Source organism: Hippopotamus amphibius, chromosome 10 (genome assembly GCF_030028045.1).
Source record: "Hippopotamus amphibius kiboko isolate mHipAmp2 chromosome 10, mHipAmp2.hap2, whole genome shotgun sequence".
NCBI classification, from domain to species: domain Eukaryota; kingdom Metazoa; phylum Chordata; class Mammalia; order Artiodactyla; family Hippopotamidae; genus Hippopotamus; species Hippopotamus amphibius.
In genome coordinates, this window is record NC_080195.1 from 108,374,639 (window position 1) to 108,385,759 (window position 11,121).

Here is an 11,121-nt window from a genome sequence, read left to right on the forward strand (position 1 = left end):
GAGTCTGTTTCTATCTCATAGGTATGTTCATTTGTGCTGTATTTTAGATTCCACATACCCGTGATATCATATGGTATTTGTCTTTCTCTTTCTGACTAACTTCACTTAGTATGATAATCTCTAGTTGCATCCATGTTGCTGCAAATAGCATTATTTTATTCTTTTTTATGGCTGAGTAGTATTCCATTGTATATATGTACCACATCTTCTTTATCCGTTCATCTGTCCATAGACATTTAAGTTGTTTCCATGTCTTAAGCTAATCAGGTTTTGATACTTTGCTAGGCAGACCTAGTAAAATAAAACAATAACTTCCCATAGATAAAGCCATCATACTAGTCATTTTCAAGTTCTGCTATGTAGGACCCCAGGGCCCCTGGCAGACAGTGATGTGCTGGTAAATGTTTAATGAGTGGGTCTCAGGAGAAGGTAAGAGGAGACCTGATGTGTAGTATTTGCCAATTTCCATGGTGTAAATACTTCCACTCTTGTTAATTTCAAGCTACCCATGTGAGGTTAGCGAAAGTAGAGGTGGGAAGAACTGCAGCACCATCAGCTCTCATGAGCCAGGATGGGCCCCTGGGAGGCACCTCAGGGGCTGCCGTGGGACAAGGGAAAAACCACAGAAGCAGCCCAAAATAAGCCCTGTGTGTATGACAGTAATGCTACTCAAAGGTGGGAAACCATTGCAGGAGACCATGATCCTCAGAGGGACAGGTCCAATTCTTTTTTCAACCTGCAGTTCCACTTAAGTGTCTATAAACTTCACCAACCTCTGGAGTCCCAGGTAAGTGTTCGTGAAGGTCCAAGGGATTTAGAGGTCACCTCAAGGGGCTCTTTGTCACAGGTCACCCTCCTCATTCCTGGCCACTACTCCCTGCCTGTTAGAGGTCATACCGCTTTTCACTGACCTAGAGATGAGTATCTATATCTATATCTATCTATATCTATCTATCTATATCTATATCTATATCTACATCTATATATCTTTCCTTAATATTCATGAAAGGGTCAAGTTCTTTACTGAAAAAACATCTCTGGGGAAAAAATTGTAGAAGAATCTACTCACAGTTTCCGAGTCCTTAATCTAGCTGTCTACTGTGACGGAACTGAGACACTGAGAAACATTTCCCTCTTCCTGGGTCTGTTCTCCACGTCGATGCTTTTTAATAATAACATTGATGTCTCGAGCCTTCACAGACCAGTTCGACCATCAAGCCTTGGCATTTCTAGTTATTTTTTATTTAAGCTTCTTTGCCAAGATGATGGATGCATCTCACAGTTCAACTGTCTCTAACAGACTAAATATATAGACTCACCACAGCAAGCAATAATGGTGAAAATAACACGGTAGAAAGAGTGCTGGCTTGGAAAAGAGAATTCCTGTGTTCTAGAACCAGCTCTGTTGTTCATGAGTGTTATGAAGTCTTTTCACTTTTCAACCCCTTTATCTGCAAAAGAAGGGAATAGGAAGCACTAATCTCTGCACAGATGTGTCATGTGGATCAAATGAGATGCCAAACACATTAAACACATTATCATTCATATTTTCCACTTCTCTGCTTTGTTCTAGTGATTTAGGCAAAAGGGTTTATGAAATTGACTAGTATGAGTTAGTGTTCAAAGTTTCAGAGTAACTTTCATTGTAAAAAGCAAACTGACCAAGAAAAATACAATTCCAAGAGTACTTTTTTGTTTAGTTTGAGAAATTACAACCAGATCATTTCTTTTTAAAGGTAAATATTTTCTTTGGGAGTGTTTTCTGACTACCAAGCCTTCCAGCCACACCATCACTAGTTCCAGCACCCACTGGCGTGTTAAGGTGTGGGACACCTCAGGTGATAGCTCAGCGCAGAAAATGACAGCTTGAGGCCAGGGATAAACACCAAAATGGACAACAGAAAGTACAGACGAAACTCCAGAAGAACCAGGAACTCATCTCTCTTCTCATTCAGTATATTCCCCCACGTACGTGCACGTGTGTGTGTGTGTGTGTGTACATATATGCATGTGTTCTCCCAGGTTGTTTCAAGCAAACAATCACCAACAACTCAGAGCCCAGCAGGTTGACTTCTTGCTGCATAGCAAAAACTCCATTGCAAGGGGTTTTTTTTGTTTTCTTACAAGGAAAGAGTGAAGAAGATGGAAGGGAGGTATCGTTAGAATTCTGTTGTTTAAAGGAGAAAAAGGGATCAAATGAAAGAGTCCCAGGTTCTCTTTCTAGAGGAAGAGAGGAATAACAAGGGGAATGTGATAGGAAAAATTAATAACAGCAACAATAATAATAAAAGCACTATAGGCTCCAGGAGAAGGTCACATCCCACTCCAATTCTAAAATTGGAAATACAACATTGGCGTGCCGCTGAGGCAAGGACTGTAGGTTTGTGAGTTACGTGCTTTGAGCTGCATGTGAATTCACCACAAGAGTGAAGGCAAAGGTCCTAGAAGACACGGTGAGGGTCCCCAGGATGGGGGGGAGGGGGGAAGGCTCAGGAAAAGTCAGCAAAGGTAGTCATGGCTGTGGGTGCTAAGGAGAGGATGAAGAGGACAAATTTCCATCAAAGGCCAGGCAAGAGGGTGCTTTCAGAAAGGATGGGTGGTCACTGTGCCAGATGTTGGAAAGAGATTAGAGAAGAGAAAGAGGACTGAGATGCAGCCAATAGTTTTGTCGGTAAAAATAGCCATTAGGTTCCCTGGTAGTATATTTGTAATAGAGCAATGGGAAGAGGAGCAACTACCAGGTGGGACAGTCACTGGTAATTACACTTCACGTTGCCTCTAAACATACGCCAGTAAAGAGAGACCCCGCTTGAGAAGGCAGATGAGCAAAACTAGAAAAGAGAGATGGTAGGAAAACTTGAATCCAAACAAATGAGATTTGGGGGTATGAACTGTATGGACAAAGGCTGGTTAACTGCCATGGGATGGAAGAGACTTGAAGGGACCCAACCTAGAACTTGAAGGAGTCCCTGGGGTGGGGATACGGTAGAAGACACTTGGGGGCAGGTGGACCCAGCCTCCAAATCCAGTTCAGCAAGCAGGGTCCAGTGTCCAAAGGCGTCGGCAACAGCCAACCACGAGTCACCCAGGGAGGCAGACAGCGTGGGGACAAGGTGAGGGAAGGGAGCATTTGTCAGTGTGGCGAACTGTAAAGTTTTGCAACCAAAAAACTAAACCAGGAGCAGGAAGGCGGCAGGAGCAGGAACTACTCTAGGAGATGGCCAGAGAGACAGCCAAACAGCACCAGAGAAGCAGGGCAGATAGATGGGATCCTGCCAACGGACTAGAATTCAGGGCCAAGATGCCAACCCCGGGGGAGGACTGTCGAGAGCAAACAGAAGGGACCCATCCAAACAGGAGTGGGAGGATTCAGTACCAGGCAGATTCCCAAGCAAGGGATCGGGGTCCCGTGACTGCGTGGAAGCCAGTGGCAGACCTGGGTGTAAAGCACACCCAGAAGGGCTGGCAGAGGGACTGGTTGCAGCCCGGCGCGCTGGGCCAGGACGCCTCAGCTCCTTCTCCTAGCGGGGCAGAAAGGGCCTGGGGCATGATACTCGGGAAGGCCCAGTTTCATCCAAAAGATCTGAGAAGCAAGCAGGGGCCAGAGAAGGGATGCTTTCAGATAAAACGGGCCTCATCTTAGAAACAGAAACAGGAAAGGGGGAAGGTAAGGGAGAGTCCAGAGACAGTCCTGAGGAGTGTCTTGTGGGGAGGAGATCAAGGAAGAGACGGGAGGGAATCAACTTCAGAAGGAATGTGCGCCCTTGCCTGCACCCCGCCCCCCTCCCCAGGCCTAACCAGTCACGAACCCAGAGATATCACAGAGCAGTCATTCACTGAGCACGGTGCCCCCTGGAATCACACCAAATAGGAGTCTGATCTGTCGTGTGGGGTCCGAGGAATCATCTCTTGATTGTAAAGACCAATAAATAGCCACACGCGCCCCCATGAGAGATTATGAGCATTTCTTCTGCAGACATTAGTTTTTCACAGCGTCCCCTCACCTGTTCTGAGATGCTTTTATGGTTCTAACTGAGGGCCAAGAAGTGAGTTCAGGACCTTCACATGGGACAAGGCAGCTGCCTTCCTTCTCCTCCGAGTGTACCAGCTCCTGCCGGTGGCTGGTTTTGCGACCCCTCATGCTCAGGATAATAGCTAAGGTCACTCTCAGTGAGATGACTGCAAAGGGAAATCTCTTCCGAGCAAAACAAAGGCTTCCAAATCATCAATTCCTATTTTTAACTTTTTAAATGATCCCAGATTCTTAAGTACCAACAACAACTCTTTAAAACTTGCTGAATTTAGGTTGTTGCCTTAAAATTCTATGCTCGGTAAGTGAAGTAAGTCAGACAGAGAAAGATGAATATCATATGATATCACTTATATGTGGAACCCAAAAAAATTGTACAAATGAACTTAGTTACAAAACAGAAATAGATTCACAGACACAGAAAACAAACTTATGGTTAAAAGGGGAAAGGAGGGAGGGATAAATTGGGAATTTGGGATTAATGGATACACACTACTCTATATAAAATAGATGAACAGCAAGGACCTATCATACAGCACAGGGAACTATATTCAATATCTGGCAATAACCTATAATGAAAAGAATCTGAAAAGTTCTCTGTGTGTGTGTGTGTGTGTGTGTGTGTGTGTGTGTGTGTAGAATCTGAATCATTATAAATCAACTATACTTCCAATTTTTTAAATTGTGTGCTTGGTTTTCCTGTAAGGGGAGAATATTTTGGATTTGCTTTTGTCAGCTTCCAAGGAAGGAGCTGCACTTTTACATCAATATCTTAACCAAAAGAACAAAACACTGTGGCACCTCAACTACTGAGTCCAGCAAGCTGGGAATTGCTGAGGAATGATCCAGAGAGAATTTTCAGAGGACAAGGAACTAGCACCTGGCAGTCTCCCATTACTTTCAAGAGATTAAATCATACCACCCCAGGTAATCAAACTGACCTTAATAAAAGTTCTCAGTAAAGAAATGAGGAGGACACCTTGACCAAAAAATCTCTGGCCCACATACCAGGAACGGGGCACACAGAGTGAGGACAAGATTGGTTCCAAAGTGTGCTTTATGTTCAAATCCAGTAAAACATAGAACATGGGTCATTTGCAAAATCCAGTAAAAATAATTCAAACATGAATTTTCTGGGACTTCAGTACACGTATTTTTTTTTTTTTACATCCTCTCTTTTTTTCCCTCAATATCATATGAGATGCTTGAACGTATACTCTTTTTTTTTACTCAGTAAATGTATTTATTTACATGGGCTCAAACAAGACACACAGGCATCCAAAACCTAGGAGATAATGAGATACTCATATTTCTTAAATCAATACAGATGAAGTTTTGAAAACGTGGTTTAGCTACTGGGAACATTTGAGTTCTCCATAAATCTCATTGATAGGCAGTTTCAAAACACTTAGAAAAAGAAAATAGTCTATTTCCATGGTTTATAACCCACTGATATAGACCAGGAATTGCTCTCTTCATACCTTTCCATGCCTCCATCACCTTGCAGAATCTAACCTGCCTATAAGTCCAGGAGGGCAGATGACAGCAGGGAAAGGACACAGCAAGCCACAGCTGCACTGGCTTCACCGATATGGGTTTACTCCATCACATGGTGCACAATCTGATCCCCTTCCTCCTTCTGTCTGTTTCCCCAGTCCCTTCTGCTGGTTGCCTCCACAGGAATCTCCTCTTCATGATCCCAGAAGCATTGTGGGACTTATGATGGGGGAGCCCTGGGCTCGAATCCTAACTCCAGCACGGAAAAACTGTGTGACGCTGAGCCAGCTATCCAACCTCTAAGCCTCAAATTTCTTGTCTATAACATGGGCTTATGATGCCCAACACTTAGTGTTCCTATGAAGATAAAATAAGATCATATATGGGAATTGCCTGGCATTGGGGGGGGCTTTGTGAACCTATGTTCCCTTCCTTCTTTCCTTCTCAGTTTACTTATAAACTTACGCTAAATCAATATGAAAGGTATTATTTGAAAAGATCTTAAGGTAGTTCTTGTCCTCCAAGAAATACACAATGAGTTATAGGATGTTATAGAATGTTCAAAGAAGGATAAGAAAAGTGCTCAAGAGGATGAAGAGGAAAATGAAGGGGAACATAACTTCCTACCTGGAAAGGCACAGGGAGAGATGTTTAGATGCTACCAAATCTACAAAGCCTGGGCATGGAGTAAACACAAGGACATTTGCATCAAGTCCAGATATATTGGAACATTTCCTGCACAATTGGATCTCTCCAAATCTGTTTCTTCTTCTGCAAGATAAAGATAACAATACATACATACCCCAAAAGATTGTAGAGAGGATTAACTTCAGATAATGTGTATAAAAAACTTAATGCCTGAGTATTAGTTTGCTATGGCTGCTATAACAAATTACCACAAACTTAGTGGTTTAAACAACACAGATGTGTTATCTTATGATTCTGAATATCGAAGTCCAAACTCACAGATATAGAGAACAGACTTGTGGTTGCCAAGGGAGAGGGGGGATGGGAGAGAGATGGACTGGGAGTTGGGGGTTAGTAGATGCAAACTATTACATACAGAATGGATAAGCAATAAGGTCCTACTGTATAGCACAGGGAACTGTATTCAATATCCTGGGATAAACCATAATGGAAATGAATATAAAAAAGAATATATACATGTGTAAAACTGAGTCACTTTACTCCACACCAGAAATTAACACAACACTGTAAATCAAATATAGTTCAATAAATAGAGATTTAAAAGTCCAAGATGGGCCTCACTGAGCTAAAATCAAGGTGTCATCAAGATTGCCTTCCTTCTGGAGGTTCTGGGTAGGAACCTACTTCCTCGCCTTTCCCAGGTTCTGAAGGCAGCCTGCATTCCTTGGCGGGTGGCCCCTTCCTCCATCTTCAAAGCCAGCAGTGTAGCAACTTCAAATCTCCCTTTGACTCTGCTCTTCCCACTTTTTTCATAAGCAGGCTTGTGATCACATTGCACCCACTTGGCTAATCCAGGAAAATCACCCCACCTCAAAATCTTTAAGTCAATCACATCCACAAAGTCCATTGTGCCGTGCAAAGTGGCATGTTCACAGGTTCTATGGATTAAGATGTGGACGCTATTCTGCCAACCACAGTGTGGTGTGTAGTAAGTTCTCAATACATGGGAGCCGCCATGGCAAGACGGAGGAAGAGGCAGCAGAAGCAGGAGGAGGGGCCTAATGAAATTCATTGCCTAAATAATGAAAGTGGGTTCAAATAAAGTGAGTTCAAATAAAGTGAGTTCAAATAAAGCCACAGATGACTCATCCAAAAGATCTGTGAAGGAAAGCTAGGGATATTTGTGGTATGTCCTCAACTTTTAAAGGCTGGTGTTAGAGATAACAGCCAACTCTTCTGTTAGGGGTATTTTTCAACTCAGATCAGCATTTTAACTAGAAACCCAAGTGGCCTGTGAACCACAAATTGAGAAACCTGGCCTAATGGGGATCATCCCTCATCACCATGGGTAACATCCTTTACTTGCCTATGAATTAATAAACACTCAAGGTATAATTTCATATCAGAATGGCAGGAACATGGTTTTTCCTGGGCTGCAGTAGGCTGAGGTGGCTCTGGCCCTCTGATCTGAGACACAGCTGGAGAGCCTGGTGCAGAGAATGAGTAGCACATTTCTTAAATCAGCATTCACAGTCCCATTCCAACTTTTGATCAGTCCCCTGTCAGGATTAAGAGCCCTGAAGAGTGGCAGAAGGGCAAGTTGTCCCCTTGCCTAAACGAAAATAGATCCATGTGCATTGGAACCCCCCCACACACAGGTGTAAAGTTAACTGTTAAAGTTATATTTGATAATAGAAATTTAAGAGCCTGACCACTTGCTCTGTCGCTCCCATGGGTGTGCACTGGAGTACACAGTGCAGACACAGCACTGCTCTCGGGATGTGACTTTGAATTCACTCAGTTGCCCATGATGAACTCTGATGCAATGCCCAGAACTATGTTCAAAGATGCAGGAAGACGAGGTCTTAAATTAGAAGATTTTTGAAGGCAAATGGAGGTGGCCATCAGCCCCTGCTGCAAAGCTGCTTCATGGGGCCCCTTGAGGATCTCTGATTTGATGAGCGCTGATGAGCCCCCAATATAAACAGGGACTCATGCTCCCCTGGGAAGCAAAATGCATTGATGCGTTGGATGGAAGTAATTAATAATCATCTCTCTCAATGCTGAAGAAGGCCTGCTAAGTAGTATCCTGGCTAGCTCTCTCACGTTCACTCATGAGGAAAGATGAGGGTGATTACCAATAAAATAGCTGTTAATTGAGCACCTACTTTTTTCCTTTTCTTTTTTTTTGTTTTTTTTTTTTTGGTTTTGTTTGTTTGTTTGTTTTTTAGTTTTTTGGCCATGCTGCAAGGCATGTGGGATCTTAGTTCCCTGACCAGGGATCGAACCCAGGCCCTTGTTGATGAAGGTACCACGTCCTAACCACTGGACCACCAGGGAATTCCCTGAGCACCGATTTCTGCCCTGCATGGACCTTACATATATTAATTCATTTAATTCTCAACAATCAGGTGAGTTATTATTATTTTGCCTCCTAGATAACCAAGGAACACAGAAGTTAGATTCCTTGCTCAAAATCTTATAGCAAAACAAACATTCAAACCCAAGCTCTCTGGGTCCTAAGCCTAAACTCTTAACCACTCAGCTCTATTTTTCTCAATAATTAACAGATTCATCCATAATGGTCCTACTTACATTGTTCAACAGAATCATTTTTGTCCTAAGATATTTTGACCCTATTAAAGTTAACAGTGCCAGGCATTGGGATTTTCTTCTGTTTTGCCTTTCAGAGCAAGGACATGGGCCCATTCAATGCTTCAGTATAGTGTTACCTAAAATCAAAGAAACATGATCTTATTTATTTTAGCAAAGACAACATTTCATAGTAGAAATAAAAATGGTCTCCTTACTCTTTTACAGAATCACTGCCTTGCCCATCTATTGGCATCACCAACACCAGGCCTTCAGCCATAATGTTGTTACCTAAGAGCACATAGATGGTGTCTTTATCTTCTAGATGGTTTTCCAAAATGCCCCCAGCATCTGCAACCTCACTCAGGCTAGACTTCTTCTCCAAAATATGCGTGTTGTAAATTTATCAAATATCTCATGGATTGCATGTGTGGTGAAAAAACAGGAGATTTGATCATAGAACACACCCCAACAAAAAAATTTTATTCTAAACCTCAGCTAGAACATTGTTAAAACAAACCTGTATAAAGGGTTTCCTCTCACAACGTGAACCAAATAGAGGTTGATGGAAAAAAAGCAATTCCAGTAACTGGGCTGTAAGCCTGGACCCCACAACTAGGTTGGATTGGCACCAATTTACATGAAGAGTTATACAGTCTTTGGAGACTATCCTGGACAGTCTTGCCATGGTTTTGGCTCCTAGTCTCTTAACCCCTTCCCCATGTTTGAAGATACTGCCTAATCTTCATAGCCTATCACCACCAAAGCTGAAAATGCCCCCACCCGGCCTGCTCCTACACCTGGTGAGGAAGGCTGGTCACATGACCTCTGGTGGCCAATCAGATGCTCTGGCTGGATTTTTGCTCCCAGGCTGAGTGACAGCTTTATTTTCCTCCATCACACTTATCACTCCATTTACGAGTTCATTTATGATATTTCCCCAACTGAATGTAAGGCTCCATGAGGCCCATATTTAGGCTATATTCCTAGTACCTAAAATAATACCTGGCTCATAATAGGAATGCAATACATTTCTTGAACTAGTGGATAAATGGATGGAAAGAGGGAATAAATGGATGTATGTGCAAAGGAAGGTGAATTTGCCATTCCCTTTCCCACGGCAGCATGCGCGATAAAGAAGTTCACGGACACACTCACTCATCTAGACGTTACCATTGAGAGAAAGACACAAGGGGCAAAACAAGATCACGCCACAGTCTTGCAGAAGGAGGCACTCACTCCTTCCACTCGGAAAGCTGTTCTCCTGACCAGAACTCTACACATTCTTTCCCCTGGCAGTGTGTAAGCAAAAGGACATTTTCAAAAGGGTAAATATCACCATTTTGAGAACTGCAACTTCCAAAAATCCCAAGAAGAAAATATTACAAAATGACCCAAACATGTCCGATAGGAGGCCATTGTTGGTCGCCTTAGAGGACAAGGAGAAGTGTTTAGGAACAGAGTTAGGCCCCAAAAAATGCCTTAAAGAATATACCACAGCGCGGACCGCGGCCGGGCACCGACACCGACCACCATGGCGCGTCCGAGCCTGGCCCTGCTCACGCTCTGCCTCCTGGCGCTGCCCCGCGACGCCCGGGCCCGGCCGGGGGATCGCAAGGTCGGGGAGCGGCAGGACCTGTCGCCCAGCGACCCCCAGGTGCAGAAGGCGACGCAGGCGGCCGTGGCCAGCTACAACATGGGCAGCAACAGCATCTACTACTTCCGCGACACCACCATCCTGCGGGCGCAGAGCCAGCTGGTGGCTGGCATCAAGTACTACCTGACCGTAGAGATGGGGAGCACAGCCTGCCGGAAGAGTGCCGTGGCTGGAGACCACATAGACCTCACCACCTGCCCCCTGGCCACAGAAGAGCAGCAGGAGAAGCTGCGCTGTGACTTTGAGATCCTTATGGTTCCCTGGCAGAACTCCTCACACCTTCTAAAGCACGACTGCATGACCCTGTAGTAGACCCCTGTGGGCTTGGGGGAGGAAGGGAGCAGGCGGGTCTGGGCAGGAGTGGGCGCATCTGTGGAGGGCACATCAGGTCCCTGGACCACATCTGTGTCAATAAACTACTAGCACTGCTTCTTGTATTGGTCAAAAAAAAAAAAAAAAAAAAAAAATATACCACAGTACTTAACATCAATCCCCTTAAAAATCTACAGCAGATTAATAACTAACGTAAAAGCTGCATATTTTAACACACATATGCCCCCATCCCACCTTATATCTCACACTCCATGAAGAATACCCTCAGCCACCTCCAAAATTATCTTATGACATGTTTTCTAGAACAATCACCATCATAGATGTCCTCCATTTGACAAACCCCAACTTATAAACTGCAATATCC

At 43.9% G+C, this 11,121-nt stretch overlaps 1 protein-coding gene across 1 annotated transcript; it reads left to right on the forward strand.

Annotated features, from left to right (window-relative positions):
* Nucleotides 1-10,301: 10,301 nt before the first annotated feature.
* On the forward strand, nucleotides 10,302-10,859 carry LOC130830280 (cystatin-M-like). Its single transcript, XM_057697424.1, has one exon. The coding sequence runs from the start codon at nucleotides 10,302-10,304 to the stop codon at nucleotides 10,731-10,733; it is 432 nt and encodes a 143-aa protein (XP_057553407.1). The 3' UTR covers nucleotides 10,734-10,859.
* The last annotated feature ends 262 nt before the right edge of the window (nucleotides 10,860-11,121 follow it).

Excerpts from the sequence above, each read along its gene's own strand:
- LOC130830280 (XM_057697424.1), top strand. The coding sequence starts at position 10,302 with ATGGCGCGTCCGAGCCTGGCCCTGCTCACGCTCTGCCTCCTGGCGCTG.